General features: G+C 36.5%; 3 protein-coding genes across 6 annotated transcripts in view; 2 read left to right on the top strand and 1 right to left on the bottom strand.

Moving 5' to 3' along the window:
* Positions 1 to 16991, bottom strand: part of LOC6037695 (protein argonaute-2) — a 79958-nt gene that overhangs the window by 27834 nt on the left and 35133 nt on the right. For all 4 annotated transcript variants that reach the window (XM_038258516.1, XM_038258515.1, XM_038258517.1 and 1 more), the window contains one exon: positions 4106 to 4285. In XM_038258516.1, coding sequence (XP_038114444.1) covers positions 4106 to 4226 — 121 coding nt within the window. In that variant the 5' untranslated portion in view covers positions 4227 to 4285. The remainder of the gene's footprint in view (positions 1 to 4105; positions 4286 to 16991) is intronic.
* On the top strand, positions 3446 to 6141 carry LOC119765006. Its single transcript, XM_038258536.1, has 2 exons — positions 3446 to 3706; positions 5544 to 6141. Exons 1-2 carry the CDS (start codon positions 3561 to 3563, stop codon positions 5836 to 5838), a joined length of 441 nt encoding a protein of 146 aa, XP_038114464.1. The 5' UTR covers positions 3446 to 3560; the 3' UTR covers positions 5839 to 6141.
* Positions 3471 to 6141, top strand: LOC6037696. Its single transcript, XM_001847531.2, has 2 exons — positions 3471 to 3706; positions 5544 to 6141. The coding sequence occupies exon 2, from the start codon at positions 5903 to 5905 to the stop codon at positions 6083 to 6085; it is 183 nt and encodes a 60-aa protein (XP_001847583.2). The 5' UTR covers positions 3471 to 3706; positions 5544 to 5902; the 3' UTR covers positions 6086 to 6141.

Here is a 16991-nt window from a genome sequence, read left to right as displayed (position 1 = left end):
AAATTGAATGCACTTTTGATCATAGTTACGATTTTGCGAGACCATTTCTCATCATTTTGTTGGCACACACATCCACACGCAAGATGAGAGGTTAACTGCTTAACGAAAGTCGCCATCAATATCTTTTCACTTGCGCTAACGATTTTAAAGCGCTTAAGATATAAAATTGCTTCCAACTACCGGCAACATGTTCTTTTGACCATTACTTAGTCACTCACTTGAAAAATAATCCCGAAAAATGTCGCTGGTCATCAGTTGGACTCACAGCCCAAAGGTCGTCAGTTCGAATCCCGGGGTGAATGATTTAGATTGCCTAACCGTTTGAAGCCTTCATGAATCTAGTTTCAAGAAGGAATCTCGCAATAGAAAACGCCATGCGAACAATTTATTTATTTGTTGATTATCATCATTTTCATCGCAGAGTAACCCAGAGTGAACACTCGCATTTGATTTTCGGTTCCGAAAAAAAACGAAGTTGACTTTATAGCTGTCGGCCACTATTGCTAGTACCAACATTAGTGTCTTCCTTTTGACTACAAAGACTTCGCCACCTTGAGCTTCCAAGTGTTTGAGTATGGCACGGATTGAAGGCGCCAAATACCCATATTTACACATAGAATTCTAGAGCGGCCGCCGCTAGATTCGAACCAGCAACCTATGGATTGTGAGTCCAGTGCGTTTTTGGTTCAACTTTGTGGTAAATCTTATACAGTAAAACCTCTTTTTACGCGGTGCGTTACGTTTTTCTAATTTGTCGATTTCTCTGGAACGACGCAACAATTTTGCAATGTTTTAAAAGCAATTTGTAGGTTTTGTTCAGATCTATAAAACGCGAAGCTTGCAAATAGATTGTATGATTTAAGAGAAATCTACAAAACAAAAAGCGTAACGCCACCGCGTAAAAAGAGGTTTCTCTGTACCTTATAGAGCCAAAAAATGAAATAACTTTTCTACGGACTGGTCCCTCTCGGTTAAGCGGTATACGCACTTCGGAAGGAATCGGTCAAGAAAAAAATCAAATGGGCAGCAACGGCAGCGCAAACAAATCAGAGAGGGTGAAGAAAAGCGCCAAGAAATCGCTCCCTCTCCTTTGTTCTGCTGTTCGTAAAGCTGTTTCGTGACCCCTTTCCTTCCGATCTGCATACTAGCCTTTACTCTGTGTTTTACAGTTGATGAGTCTACATTAGGGTGCTCCATTTTGACAACTGACTGTCCATACAAAAATGTACGTAAAAATCAAAAATCTGTAGCTTTGCTTTTCAAGGCATTTTCTGATCGATTTCTGGAGTTTTTTTTAAAGGTCCAATAAACCAAATTTCCAGTTTTTGCTTTTTGGGTGTTTTTAGAACCGCCTTGAGTCAGGGGTATTGAAAAACACCCAAAAAGCAAAAACTGAAAATTTGGTTTATTGGTCCTTTTAAAAAAAAACTCCAGATTTGTTGTTTTTTTTGTCCCGCCCGTGTGGATCAATCGGACCGTGCAATGGACTCACAATCCTGAGGTTGCTGGTTCGAATCCCGCCGCGGGCGCTCTAAAATTCTTTGTGTAAATATGGGTATCTAGCGCCGTCGCTCCGTGCCGTACTCAAACACTTAGGAGCCCAGGGCGGCGAAGTTCTTGTAGATAAAAGGAAGACACTAGTTGTTGGTACTAGCAATAGTGGCCGACAGCTATAAAGTCAACTACGTTTTTTTTTTTGTTTTTTTTTTATTTGTTGACACTTTTTTTTAATTCCAATATTCCTTATTTCTATTCAAAAATTTGTATGCCATAGAAGTATGGAGAAAAATGCCATAGAAAAGTATGGAGAAAAATGTTACTCCCAAGTTATAATTTTTTTAAACTGTGTTTTTTGGAAAAAAAAATTATTTAAAAAAAATTACTTATGTTACTTGGTACGTCCCTTCCTCACATTCATAATTTCAAAAATATTTTGAAAATTTTGCAATCAAGACTAATATTGATTTGTTGGCCCTTTTGAAATAGTAGTATTGATTCAAAAATTTCAAAATATTTGTTTCGACAAATGTTTTTTTTTCCAACATTGAAAATTAAACCATTAGTTGCTAAGATATTGGCATCACGCAGAAAAATGTTGTGTAGAATCAGCCTGTACGAGGTTTGATTCAACAAATTTTTTTTTTGAATATAATCAACGCCGATTTTGCGTTGAAACAAACCTTGGTTTTCTCAATTCCACAAAAATCTTTTGTTGTTTTGAAAAAGTTGCTTTGACGTTTAGCGTTGATTCAACAAAAATCTTGATTTTCAAATCAACAAAACGTTTTGTTGATTCAAATATGCCTTATTTTTCTGCGTGATTAGAAAATGTGGGAATCTGGGAATGTTTGGATGATACTAAAAAACATCATTTTTTTTCATTCTTTTTATTTTATTCGCTGCATTTCAGCAACCAGAGAATCTTCAATGTCGCTAATTTTATTGGCAATTTTCTGATTTTTTAGGAATTTACAAAAAATCGAAAACGGAAATTTTTCAATCAAGATTAAATTTTTATTGGCTATATCTTGAAAACAGTGCACTTTATCAAAAAAAAAAGCTGTTAAGTGTAAGTAATTTACGTACCATTTTTGTATAAATAGTTGCAAAATTGTGTGGAGACTTGTATGGGGAACCAATGACACAAAATGACTTCTTTGGGCATAGGGAAAACCCCCACAAAGTTAGAGCCAAATGAAAAAATATAAAATTAGTTTAAATCAGCTGATTTCGCAGAGAATTGCTCTATATAGCGAGTTTTAATATGTTTTAAAAGCTAAACATGTTTTACAAAGTGTTAAAACAAATTTTTGAAACATATTTTATATATTTTTATTTTATATATTCAAAACTGCCAGTGTCAATTGAGTCTACACAAAACATAATTGTTGTGTTAACTGTATTTATAATTTAACATTTTTGTTTTGATAAGTCCAAAATAAAAAGGCTTTTTGTTTAGTAACTGAAACTTATGAAATTATTGAAATTTTGAAGATTTTTTGCATCTTGACTTCTGATTCTATAGAATATATAACATGCTTCGTCAAAAACTATTAATTGAAATTAAAATTTATTTTTGGTTTATGTTTAAACAATTAGTTTTCATTATTTTCATTAAAAGGCAATTTATTTCTAATTTAATTTCTCCAAAATTCACTCCTACATTTTTAATTTTAATTAATAGTTTTTGACGAAGCATGTTTTTTTTCAAATATTTTTATCAGTCTTTTTATTTGATTTATTTTAATGTTACACAAAAATCGTCACTGAATGTTGGAACCTTTATATGAAATTCAAACAACTTCGCTAAAAAAAAACAAACAGAAGAACTGTTTTATCCAATTTACTCACAGTGCCCGGTGCCGCTGTAAAAATCTGTGCCGCTACCACAATTTTAGACGAGTTCACAGAAACGTCAAAAACTCGTATAAAATGTGCAATCTGTCAAGTTTACATTTTGCAGCCGCGGTGTTGCACTGCGCGTGTGTTATGAAATCAGTTGAGTTGAGAGGAAAAGTTTATTTTTCCGGCAGCTTTCCCAGATAAACAACCCCAGAACCATGTCCATCAAGGTGGGAGGAACGTTCAGCCGGTCCGGCGGCATCGTGTCCGCTATTGGCAAGCAGCTGAAGATGCTGAACCTGAAGGCGGTCCAGCGCATTACGGTCACCTTTGATCCGTTCCACGAGAATGCCGTTCCGACGAGGTGAGATTGGCTTCTACGAGTGCAGATGGGGACAGGGACTCCGGAACATAGTGCGCAAGCGTGCGTCAAAATATTGCTCATCGGAAAACGACAGGGAAATTACACATTTTGAAGTTGGATTTTCACGAGAGAAGGCAAAGCTAAGGTGCGTGAAGAAAAATTGGAAAATTTCTACGATTTTAAACAACTAAATCGTTAGAATCGATTACAACAACAGTCTGGAAGATAGAAGAAGCTAAACGCTATCAAGGTTGGTTGAAAAAACATTCAGACACACTCAGGGAAAGTCGCTTCTAAAACACAACCCGGGAACAATCGAGAAGACAGCCGAGCACAATCTTCCCGGGGGAGGAGTACGAACAAAAGTGACCAAAATAACAACATTTAAAACGAGCATACCGCTAAAATTCTTCGCCATCACGTTGACGCCGTTCAGCTGGATGTGGGAGGCCAGGTCCGAATAGGACAGCGGATGCATCGGTGGGGGCCCTCCGGGAGTGAGTTCCCGTTCTGTCGACATTTCCGCCAGCTTGGTGTGACGAGGTGCCGGGTGGCGACAGCCGGGTTAGCGAGGAGGCGCTGAAATATAAAAGAAAGCTGTGTTTAGTGTTACGTTTACGGAAAGGAAGTTTAGAAGAATTTAAGTTTGATTTGGAAGGATTCTTCAACCTGAGCATCATCAACGTGCTACTTTCTACAAGCTTCTTAATCGCGAGTACAGAATGTGTCCAAAACACGACGTCAAGATTGTCACCAGCGACTTAAACGCTCAAGTTAGCTTGGAGGAGACTGGTTTTTCGGAGGTTCATCGCCCACCAGCAAACAAACGAGAACGGCTTACGACTCATTAATTTCGATACCTCCCGAAACATGGTCATACGTAGTACCTGCTTCCAGCACAGCCTCTTCTACTAGTACACCAGGAGATCACCAAACGACACGTAGATGTAAATCGACCATGTTCTCATCGATGGTCGGCACTTCTCGGACATAATCGACGTCAGAACCTAGCTGGTGGTGGCAATGCAGCGTCAACGCCTGTCCGAGGTCAACAAGTTCCGGTACCGTCGCCCGCAGCAGTATAATCTGGAGCGACTCAAGGACCACGAGGTCGCTACCCAGTACGCGCGGGAACTCGAAGCTGCGTTGCATGACGAGGGTGAGCTCGCCGAAGACCCTCTGGAGGCTTGTTGGAGCCATATGGAAGCAGCCATCAACGCAGCGCCATCGGGTACGTGGATCGAGTTCGACGGAACGGCTGGTTCGACGAGGAATGTCTGGCAATTTGGGACGAGAAGAAAGCAGCGCGGGACAAGTGGCTGCTGCATAACACCCGTGGGAACAGGGAGTCATACAAACAGTTGTGAAGACAGCAAATCCACCTCTTCCGGGATAAGAAGCACCACCTGGAAGAGTTGGAGTTCCAGGACATGGAACAGCTGTATCGCTCCAACAAAACGCGTAAGATCTACATGAAACTCAGCTAATTCCGGAACGGCTTCATGCCGCGAGCCGAAATGTACCGGGTAGGAAGCAACTGAAGAACAAAAAAGCAACCCGGTAAGGTTGTTATCGAAGCTGAACTCATGAAGATGGGCCTGGACAAGCTGGCGACCTGTTGCACCGGCTGATGGTCAAGATCTGAAACACAACAGCTACCGGAGGAGTGGAAAGAGGGAGTTATATATCCAAATCTAAAAGAAGGGGGACAAGTTGGAATGTTAGAACTATCGTGCTATCACTATTCTCAACGCGGCTTACAAAGTGCTGTCTCAGATCATTTTCTGTCGTCTGTCAGGGTCTGTCTAATTCATTTTCCTCTATCTCCTCCCTACAGGGAATTCCTGCACCACCTGTCCGCGCCCAAGATCGGCCAAACGAACCCCTCGTGCGTGCTCCGCTCGGAAGTGGTGTGCGACCGGCGCCCGCCCTCGGTCGTGTTCCAGCTCATCCCCTCGGTGCAGGCGGAAGCCAAGCTCAAAAAGATCGAACTGAACGGCGCCAACCTGACCACGCTGGAACTGCTGCAGCTGTGCAACAAACACATCACGGCGCTCGCCCCCAAGGAGATCGCCACCAGCACCGTCAAGACCAAGTCCGAAAAGAAGGCCGGCGGCGGCAAGCGACGATAAAGAGAACGCATTTGTGTAATTGTTAAGACGTTAGAAGTTTGATTTAGGAAAAACAACAAAAAAAATGGGCCAGAAAAAGGGTGGCGGCCACATGGCCATCATCGAGAACTGGTATCACCAGATCCCCGCGTTTACCGACGTCTTCACCGAGGAGAGCTTCTACATGTTTGTGGTTTGCTTTGTCACGGCCACGATCGCGGTTGTTTTTATTCTTTCCCGATTTATCACGCTGAAGCCGGTCGATTGAAAGGTGCTTGTTTGAAACAAAAACAGAATGATTAGCTAATAAAAAAAAACTTAAAACCAAATTCAAACTAGTTTTCTCTAGAGTAAAGAAAAGAATTCCCTCCCGCAGTCAAGCTGTGCGATAAGCCTTTCATCCTCCACCATGCAAATGGCGCAAATTGTATTCTAATTTGCTTCCATTTTCTCACGCGAGTCGCGTGAAAACGCTTCAAACCCCAGCCCGTAGGCAATTATGGCACTACTAGAGAGCACATCACGTTGAGTCACGCGGACGAGCGTTTGTTGTTGCAGCAGTTGTAATAAAGTGATGAAATTTTCTCTAGGCAGTTATCACACACATGCCTCCGCCCTCACAAGTGCCAATAAAATGTTTGGGTTTCTTGCTTTGATGAGAGGTGCTGGGTGGGATTGTAACTGCGTAGTGGCTTAAATAGAGATTGAATCGGTGGAACGAATGATGAATGTTTGACATTTTTACTTAGTTTTTAACCGCGGCGAGCAGCACAGTTCCGGAAGAAGCAAATGTGTCCGGAGATGACCTTTTCACTCTGCCATAGTTTTCGAATTCGCAGGGGAAATATTAACCCGCTTTCGTGGCTCTTGGGGAGCTAGTGATCAAATACGTGTACAACGGAATATCTCAGCATTTAATGGTCGTATCAACAAAGTTCATAAATGAGCAATTCTCTACGAAATCGGTCTTTTTTCTTCAATTTTAATTTTTGTATTTTTTAATCCGACTGAAACTTTTTTGGTGCCTTCGGTATGCCCAAAGCAGCTTTTATCATTAATTTGGCAGCTGTCCATACAAAAATGATGTATGAAAATTCAAATCTGTATCTTTTGAAGGAATTTTGATCGATTTGGTGTCTTCGGCAAAGTTGTAGGTATGGATACGGTAAATAAATACACGGTAAAAAAATTTGGTGATTTTTTATTTTTTTATCACTAAAACTTGATTTAAAAAAACACTATTTTAATTTTTTATTTGATATGTTTTAGAGGACATAAAATGCCAACTTTTCAGAAATTTCAGGTTGTGCAAAAATCATTGACCGAGTTATGAATTTTTAATCAATACTGATTTTTCAAAAATCGAAATTTTGGTCGTAAAATTTTTCAACTTTATTTTTCGATGTAAAATCAAATTTGCAATCAAAAAGTACTTTACTGAAATTTTGATAAAGTGCACCGTTTTCAAGTTATAGCCATATTTAAGTGACTTTTTTGAAAATAGTCGCAGTTTTTTATTTTTTAAAATTAGAGCACATGTTTGCCCAGTTTTGAAAAAAATATTTTTGAAAAGCTGAGAAAATTCTCTATATTTTGCTTATTCGGACTTTGTTGATACGACCTTCAGTTGCTGAGATATTGCAATGCAAAGGTTTAAAAACAGGAAAATTGATGTTTTCTGTTTCACCCAAACAACCCACCATTTTCTATCGTCAATATCTCAGCAACTAATGGTCCGATTTTCAATGTTAATATATGAAACAATTGTGAAATTTTCCGATCTTTTCGAAAAAAATATTTTCAAAATTTTCAAATCAAGACTAACATTTTAAAAGGGCGTAATATTGAATGTTTGGCCTTTTTGAAATGTTAGTCTTGATTTGAAAATTTTGAAAATATTTTTTTCGAAAAGATCGGAAAATTTCACAAATGTTTCATATATTAACATTGAAAATCGGACCATTAGTTGCTAAGATATTGACGATAGAAAATGGTGGGTTGTTTGGGTGAGACTTAGAAATCATCAATTTTCCTGTTTTTAAACCTTTGCATTGCAATATCTCAGCAACTAAAGGTCGTATCAACAAAGTCCGAATAAGCAAAATATAGAGAATATTCTCAGCTTTTCAAAAATATTTTTTTCAAAACTGGGCAAACATGTGCACTAATTTTAAAAATGAAAACTGCGACTATTTTCAAAAAGTCACTTAAATATGGCTATAACTTGAAAACGGTGCACTTTATCAAAATTTCACTAAAGTACTTTTGATTGCAAATTTAATTTTACATCGAAAATGAAGTTAAAAATTTTACGACCAAAATTTCGATTTTTGAAAAATCAGTATTGATTAAAAATTCATAACTCGGTCAATGATTTTTTGCACAACCTGGAAATTTCTGAAAAGTTGGCATTTTATGTCCTCTAAAACATATCAAAAAATAAAAAAAATTAAAAATAGTGTTTTTTTGTAAATCAAGTTTTAGTGACAAAAAGTTAAATAAAAAAATCACCAAATTTTTTACCGTGTATTATTTTTTTCCAGTGTAGTCCGTATCCATACCTACAACTTTGCCGAAGACACCAAATCGATCAAAAAATTCCTTCAAAAGATACAGATTTTTGAATTTTCATACATCATTTTTGTATGGACAGCTGCCAAATTTGTATGGAAAATTATATGGACAAACTAATGATGCAAAATGGCTTCTTTGGGCATACCGAAGGCACCAAAAAAGTTTCAGTCGGATTAAAAAATACAAAAAAAAATCGAATGACCGAAATCCTAGAGAACTGCTCAAATGCGAAATATATAGAAATTTTCTCAGCTTTTCAAAAATATTTTTTTCAAAAGTGGGCAAACATGAAAACGGTGAACTTTATCAAATTTTACTAAGGTACTTTTTGATTTCAAATTTGATTTTACATCGAAAAATGTAGTTGAAAATTTTTTGCGACCAATATTTCGATTAAAAAAACAGCATTGAATTAAAAATTCATAACTCGGTCAAAGCAGTGCGTGTGCGTGCAGTGCGTGGCCGAATGGTTACGCTGTCCGCTTTGTAAGCGGATGATTCTGGGTTCGATTCCCATCTGCTGCAACCTTCCATCGGATGAGGAAGTAAATGTCGGTCCCGGCCTTGGTTGTTGGGCCGTTAAGTCGTCTCCATGCCATAAGTACAAACAACACACCAAACCAAGCCTACTCCGGTGGAATCGCTGGCGGCGGTTGGACTCGCAATCCGAAGGTCGTCAGTTCAAACACTGGGGTGGAAGGTTCCTTGGAGTAGAAACAGATTTGGGTGCTCTCCCCATTCAAGCCTTCGAACTCCTAGGTTCGAGCAGAAACTTGAAATAGAGACCACAAAAGACTCGGGGGTCGTTAATGTGGATGGTTTGATTTTGATTGAACTCGGTCAAAGATTTTTGCCCATTCTGGAAATTTCTGAAAAGTTGGCATCTGAAAAACATAAAACATGAAAATGAAAAAGAATTAAAAATAGTGTTTTTTTGCAAATCAAGTTTTAGTCAAGTTTTAGTGACAAAAAGTGAAATTGAAAATCACAATTTTTCACCGTGTGTTTTTCAGTGTAGTCCTTATCCATACCTAAGACACCAAATCGATCAAAAAAATCCCTCAAAAGATACAGATTTTGGCATTTTCGTAAATCATTTTTGTATGGACAGCTGGCAAATTTGTATGGAAAATTATATGGACAAACTAATGATGCAAAATGACTTCTTTGGGCATACCGAAGGCACCAAAAAAATTTCAGCCGGATTAAAAAATATATAAAAAACGAATGACCGAAATCTCAGAGAATTGCTCTTAAGTGGAAAACTGCAAAGACAGCAAAAATAAATGTACACTCGAACCCCGATGGTTTGACACCAACTGTTGTCAAACGAACGGGGTCAATTTTTAGTTTGACACCCTTTTTACACGGAGTTCACACACACTACCAAACGTTTGTTTTGATAGTGTGCGTGAGCGCCGTGTAAAAAGTGACAGTTCGTCACTTTTTAGTTTGACTTTGACCAACCAACGAGGTACCTACAAACTAAAAAAGTGTCAAACGAAAAAATGACCAACCACCGGGGGTTGAGTGTATTCCATATTATTGTGAAGGCAGACAAAAATCAAAATACGAGCGCAACCTGTCAAAGCCTGTTGCGCCACAGGCTGATGGGCACGCTTACCACAAACCACTCCATTTTTCTACGGCGCTACAAATTTTGTCGCGCAACAGAAGAGGTGCGCGGATAATAATTGACGTAATATTTTATAGGCTGGGTCAGGACGACCAAAATTTATTGAAATTGGAGGAATAATTGTTGAAAAATCTCTTTGAACCTAGATTTGCACCGATTTTTAATTTTAATTACAATTTATTTAAAAATAAAATGACACTATTTTTGCAAGTATAAATCACCTCTTTATAAATATTTTCACAAAAAACAAACAAAATATGTTAAAATATAGGTAAAAGACCAGTTGAGCAATTCTCTACCAAAACCGGAAATGGATTTTATTTGTATTTTTTGATTTGGCTCAAACTTTATGGGGGCCTTCCCTATGACCAAAGAAGCTCTATTTTGTGTCATTGGTTCACCCATACAAGTCTCCATACAATTTTGGCAGCTGTCCATACAATAATGGTATGTAAATATTCAAACAACTGTAACTTTTGAGTGAATTTTCTGATCAATTTGGTGTCTTGGGCAAAGTTGTAGGTATTGATGAGGACTTTTGAGAAAAATGGGTACACGGAAAAAAATTGCAGATTTTTCAATCAACTTTTTGTCACAAAAACTAAATTTCCCAAAATACGTATTTTTTTATTTTTGAGATTTTTTGATGTTTTAGGGGACAAAACCCGCAACTTTTAAGCCATAGAGAAACAAGGTCAAAAAATCTGCCGCCGGGTTATGAATTTTTGAAAAATAGTGATTTTTGGGAAAAATCGAAATTTCATGCAAAAACAAATTTGACGTAATTTTTCAATGTAAAATTGAATCTCCAATCGAAAAGTACTTTACAGTTTTTTTGATAAAGGGCTCTGTTTTCAAGATATAGCCACCGAAAGTTTGATTTTAGCGAAATATTTGCAGTTTTTCGATTTTTTAAAACAAGTGACCATGAGTGACCATTTCTAAAAATTTTTTTTTTGAAAAGCTCAGAAAATTTTCTATAAAATTGTCTAAGACATTGAAGATTGGACCTCTGGTTGCTGAGATACAGCGGCTTAAACAAAAAGAAACACGAAAATTGAAGTTTTCTAAGTCTCACTAAAACAACTTACCATTATTAATGTCGATATCTCAGCAACTAATGGTACGACTTTTAATGTTTAAACATGAAACATTCGTGAAATTTTCCGATCTTTTCGAAAATAATATTTAAAAAAAATAAATCAAGACTAACATTCTAAAAGGGCCAAACATTGAACATTACGCCCATTTAAAATGTTAGTCTTGATATTTTTTTTTAATATTATTTTCGAAAAGATCAGAAACTTTCACGACTGTTTCATGTTTTAACATTGAAAATGTTGAATTTTACATTAAAAAAATACGCCAAATTGGTTTTTGCATAAAATTTCGATTTTTTCCAAAATGCACTATTTTTTCAAAAATTCATAACTCGGCGGCAGATTTTTTTACCATGTTTCTCTATGGCTCAAAATTTGCGGGTTTTTGTCCCCTAAAACATAATATGTTATCAAAAAATCTCGAAAATCAAAAAAATACGTATTTTGGGAAACTGAGTTTGTGTGAAAAAAAAGTTCATAAAAAAATCTGCAAAAAAAAATTCCGTGTCCCTTTTTTTCTCAATAGTCCTCAACAATACCTACAACTTTGCCGAAGACACCAAATTGATCAGAAAATTCATTCAAAAGTTACAGTTATTCGAATATTTACGTACCATTTTTGAATGGACAGCTGCCAAAATTGTATGGAGACTTGTATGGGTGAACCATGACACAAAATAGCTTTTTTGGTCATAGGGAAGGCCCCCACAAAGTTTGAGTCAAATAAAAAAATACAAAAAAATAAAAATGGTCGAGATCGGCCGCTTTCGTAGAGAGTTGCTCACTTACTTTTTCTGTCATTCTCGAACCACGAAACGTGAATGACAGAATCGGAAAGTAATAATTTTTGATAGAAGGACTGAAAAGTTCTATTGTTTAGCACTGAAATGAGTTCTGAAAATTTGAACTTTTCAGCAACTATATCGAACAGTAATACTTTTAAATTGTTAAATTTTTTTAATAAGAACGGTGAATTGGCTAAATACATAGACATTTGACTAACAATTGCATTTAAAGGGTGTTTTCGGAAAACGATGACTTTTCAAAACAAGTCGGGTCGATATTTGTTATGAAAGCAAACAAAATAAAAATACGAACGCAATCGTTAAAATTACTGAAAGAATTGAGTTTGTTTTTCCATACAATGTTTTTTCAGTTCTGGAGTTTTTCGAAGGGGAAATAAATTTTCTGTGTTGGCGCTAAAGAGTGAATTCTGAAAAAGGTTTGTTCCCAAGATCTGAAACAAAGATGAGAGATTCCGAAACAGATTCTGACTGTAGGTACTATGGACATTCTGTAAAAATCGAAGGCAGATCTGCCTACAAGACGTTTCAAGTTTGGCAAGCCAAGAATCGAGTTCACGCCACAGACGAAAATTGCTTGCTGGCCGGATGGCTATCTCCCGAAAAAGTCGAAAATCCTCACTAAGAAACAGATTTCAAAAACCTGGAAAAAATAGTAACACCAGCCTAAGATCCTAGTGGAAGGGGAGGGGAAGGGTTTACGATTTATGTGAATGTTCAAAAATGGAGTCTGACAATCACTAGCGTTCCCAGATCCTCAAGGAAGGTGGGGAAAAAATATTAGCGTTTTGAAAATTTCGTCATTTTTGGACACCCCCTTACCAATTTTACAAATTTCTTAGGATGGTGGGGCAACTGCCCCATGTTGCCCCACCCTGTGCACGCAAGTGCTGACAATACACAATAACAAATTGAACAAAACAAACAAGGGCCAGCCAAAATTTTCCAAAATTATGTCATCAGAATGGTTCCACCACCCGCTCCGAATCCAAAACATTTCCCCAACCCACTTCTCCACCCACTTTTATGTACACCACCCACCCGTCTAACCCAAACAAAAACATGAACTTGAACTATTCCAGCCAGCTCACCACCGAGAGCCAAGAAAGAGAAAAGAGCAAAAAAAAAACTCTCCCCAACGTTGCTCTATTTCTCTCGCTCTCCAAAAAGAACGATGACGCTCGCCGCGTAAAATGACGCCGACAATGACGATGACGGCCGAGAGGCAACGACGTCAAAACAAACCCCCCAACCCAAAGGGGAAAAACACTGTTTGTGTGCGAGGGGGGGTGGTAAATGAGAGTGAAAACGCCACCCACAGGAAATGAGTTCAAGTTCTCCAAGTTTGTGGGATAAAGTAATATTTTGCGTTCTTCCGGGAAATCAATGAGAGTCGCGACTCCATGTTGGTTTTTTTTTTGTTTTGCTATGTTTGTTTTGTTTTTGCGTATATTTGTGTTTTTTTTTGTGGAATCTTTCTACATAGAAAAAAGCTCAAATAGATCAAGGGGGTAGTTTTCATCTTTCACCCAACCCAACATGGCGGATATTCTCTCTTTTCGGCGTGCTTGAAGAAGGCCTTGAAATTCACTTCAAAACACGGAACGGGAAGGTTGTGGGACCGGCCGGAATGTGAATTTTGGAGGTGGGAGGTCGGCGAAAGGATCAAGGACAAAGGCTGGTCGCTTTTTGTGCGTTTGTTTGCTTTCAGTCATGTGTCCTGTCCAATCAATGCCAAAGAGGGGAAAAGGCCAAATGTCAGAGCCTTTTGAATAAATAATGATGGAAAAAGCGAAATAGGTCTCGAAATTCGATCTAAAAATAAACCTGAAATAGGTTTCCATGTTTGACGATGAAGAATTTTGGCAATAATGTTTACACGATGGGAAAAGATCAGTTCTCTACGAAAACTATCTTTTTTTTTTGAATTTTAATTTTTGTTTTTTTTAATCCGGCTGAAACGTTTTTGATGCCTATATGAAAATTCAAAAATCTGTATCTTTTGAAGGAATTTTTTGATCGATTTGGGGTCTCGACAAAGTTGTAGGTATGGATAAGGACTACACTGAAAAAAATGATACGTGGTAAAAAAATGTGATTTTTTATTTAACTTTATGTCACTAAAATTTGAAACAACATTATAAATCGGATCATTAGTTTCTGAGATATCGACGTTAGTAAATGGTGGGTTTATGAAAATTTCACTAAAGTACTTTTTGATTGAAAATTTGATTTTACATCGAAAAATAAAGTTGAATTTTTTTTTCGATTTTTTGAAAAAAATCAGTATTGATCACGGTATTGATTCAAAAATTTATAACTCGGTCAAAGATTTTTTGCACAACCTGGAAATTTCTGAAAAGTTGGCATTTTATGTCCCCTAAAACATATCAAAAAATAAAAAATAGAGTTTTTTTTTGCAAATCAAGTTTTAGAGACAAAAATTTCAATTAAAAATCATCAATTTTTTTTACCGTGTATCATTTTTTCGGTATAGTCCATATTCATACCTACAACTTTGCCTAAGATACCAAATTGATCAAAAAATTCCTTCAAAAGATACAGATTTTTGAATTTTCATATATCATTTTTGAGTGGACAACTGCCAAATTTGTATGGAAAATTATATGGACAAACTAATGATGCAAAATGGCTTCTTTGGGCATACCGAAAGCACCAAAAAAGTTTCAGCCGGATTAAAAAATACAAAAAAAATGATGACCGAAATCTGAGAGAATTGCTCAAAAGAAAACATTTTGGAATCACTGAATTTTCAAAGCTCCTAACTTATTATATGCCCATCCTTAAACCACAATGAATTTCTGGAAATTTTGGACACTTCCTTTTATGGAAATTCCACACAAATATTTTTTTTTTAATTTAGTGTAGAAATGTAGTGCAATTAATTACTTGCAAGATTTAAGATATTTATGTTGTGAGCAGTTCTCTAGGATTTCGGTCATTCGATTTTTTTGTATTTTTTAATCCGGCTGAAACTTTTTTGGTGCCTTCGGTATGCCCAAAAAAGCCATTTTGCATCATTAGTTTGTCCATATAATTTTCCATACAAATTTCGCAGCTGTCCATACAAAAATGATGTATGAAAATTCAAAAATCTGTATCTTTTGAAGGAATTTTTTGATCGATTTGGTGTTTTCGGCAAAGTTGTAGGTATGGATATGGACTACACAGAAAAAAAATGATACACGGTAAAAAAAATTTGGTGATTTTTTATTTAACTTTTTATCACTAAAATTTGATTTGCAAAAAAACACTATTTTATGAATTTTTTAATCAATACTGATTTTTTCAAAAAATCGAAATATTGGTCGCAAAAAAATTTCAACTTCATTTTTAGATGTAAAATCAAATTTGCAATCAAAAAGTACTTTAGCAAAATTTTGATAAAGTGCACCGTTTTCAAGTTAAATCCATATTTAGTAGAGGTGGGCAAAAAAAGAGCGAGCCGCTCAAAGAGCCGGTTCACTGAATAGAGCGAACGAACCATGGCTCACAAAAAAAGAACCGCGGTTCTTTTTTTAAATTCCGGTCTTTTGAAAGAACCGGCTCAAGATAGAATGATTTTTGTTATAAATATAAGTTATTGAATTTCCAACAAATGTAGCATTAAATTTGTTTTGGAAACTTGAAAATGCAATTTCAAAATTCCAATGCTTAGAAAAATTAATCCCAAAAGTAAATGAATTTCTAAACAAAATGAAGTAAACTTTTCATTGTACAACTGATTGTACATTAAAGTAATACCGGAATACAAATTTTAGCATTTCAAATAGCATAATTTGTCAAATATTACCAAAAATCTACTGAATATTTTAGAACTTTCGGAAAAAAATCATGTTGTCCGATTAAACGTTAGAGTTTATAGATCTTATCTATTAAATCAGACTGTAGAGAAGAGTTCACATAATATTATCTCCAAATAAAATATCAGCTTTAGGTTTTCAGAAATAAACGCAATTTTAAAATCAATATCAATTTTTCCAGTATCCTAGATTTCAGTTTGGATGCCATTCAATTACTCGAAAGTTTAGTTTTGAGTAGAAATCTTGACATAGACACCAGCAAAACTTATGGTTTTCAAGGGCATCTTCTCGTTTCAGATTTATTTATTTTATTCATCAAATAGGGTCGTTACAAACATTTTTCAAAGTTTATGCCATCCCTCCCCTTCAAAATCGGTCCAAAAAATCAGGGCAAAATAATATTTTGTTCAAAACACTTCCAAATTTTAATGGAAATAGAAGTCTTATTATGATAGTGGGTCTCGTGGCGCAGGGGCAGCGGCTTCGGCTGCCGATCCCGATGATGCTATGAGACGCGGGTTCGATTCCCGCCTTATCCACTGGGCTTCTATCGGATGGTGAAGTAAAACGTCGGTCCCGGTTTCTCCTGTCTCGTCAGAGGCGCTGGAGCAGAAATCCCACGTTAGAGGAAGGCCATGCCCCGGGGGGCGTAGTGCCAATAGTTTCGTTAGAAGTCTTATCAACTGAAAAAATTAAAAAGCATTTTGGGATCGATCAAAAATATTTCGAATTTTTGTGAAATTCCGTTTGCACAGTAATGCAAAAAGTTTTTTTTTCGGCTTAAAAAAACGGTTCATCAATACTTCGATATTCGAATCGAATCGAAATCTAATGATTGCAATGCAACTGGGAATGTGTAAAATGCATTTTAAAACTCTTTTATCATTCAAATGTTTATACCATGGCTTGTTATTTTTTTGCTACTTTGGCCAGAGTTGAGGGACATAATAAACTTCAAAAAAGGTTTGGTACGGCCTAATTTATAAAAGTCCAATGTGAAATAACTTATAAAATCACACGATTCTTGAAAAAACCCATTTAATCCAAATTTTGAAAAAGAGCGAAAGAACCGTTCAAAAGAGCGGCTCTTTTTAAAGAGCGAACGAAAATGAGCGGCTCCAAAAAAAGAACGGTTTTGCCCACCTCTAATATTTAGGTGACTTTTTTGAAAATAGTCGCAATTTTTAATTTTTTTAAATTAGTGCACACGTTTGCACACTTTTGGAAAAAAATATTT

The sequence above is a fragment of the Culex quinquefasciatus genome, chromosome 2 (genome assembly GCF_015732765.1).
Source record: "Culex quinquefasciatus strain JHB chromosome 2, VPISU_Cqui_1.0_pri_paternal, whole genome shotgun sequence".
NCBI classification, from domain to species: Eukaryota; Metazoa; Arthropoda; class Insecta; order Diptera; family Culicidae; genus Culex; species Culex quinquefasciatus.
Note: the sequence above shows the minus strand (reverse complement) of the source record. Positions and strands in the feature narration are given on the sequence as shown.

Excerpts from the sequence above, each read along its gene's own strand:
- LOC119765006 (XM_038258536.1), top strand. The coding sequence starts at position 3,561 with ATGTCCATCAAGGTGGGAGGAACGTTCAGCCGGTCCGGCGGCATCGTG. Across the intron at positions 3,707-5,543 it reads GAGAATGCCGTTCCGACGAG|GGAATTCCTGCACCACCTGT; the intron begins GTGAGATTGGCT and ends TCCTCCCTACAG.
- LOC6037696 (XM_001847531.2), top strand. The coding sequence starts at position 5,903 with ATGGGCCAGAAAAAGGGTGGCGGCCACATGGCCATCATCGAGAACTGG.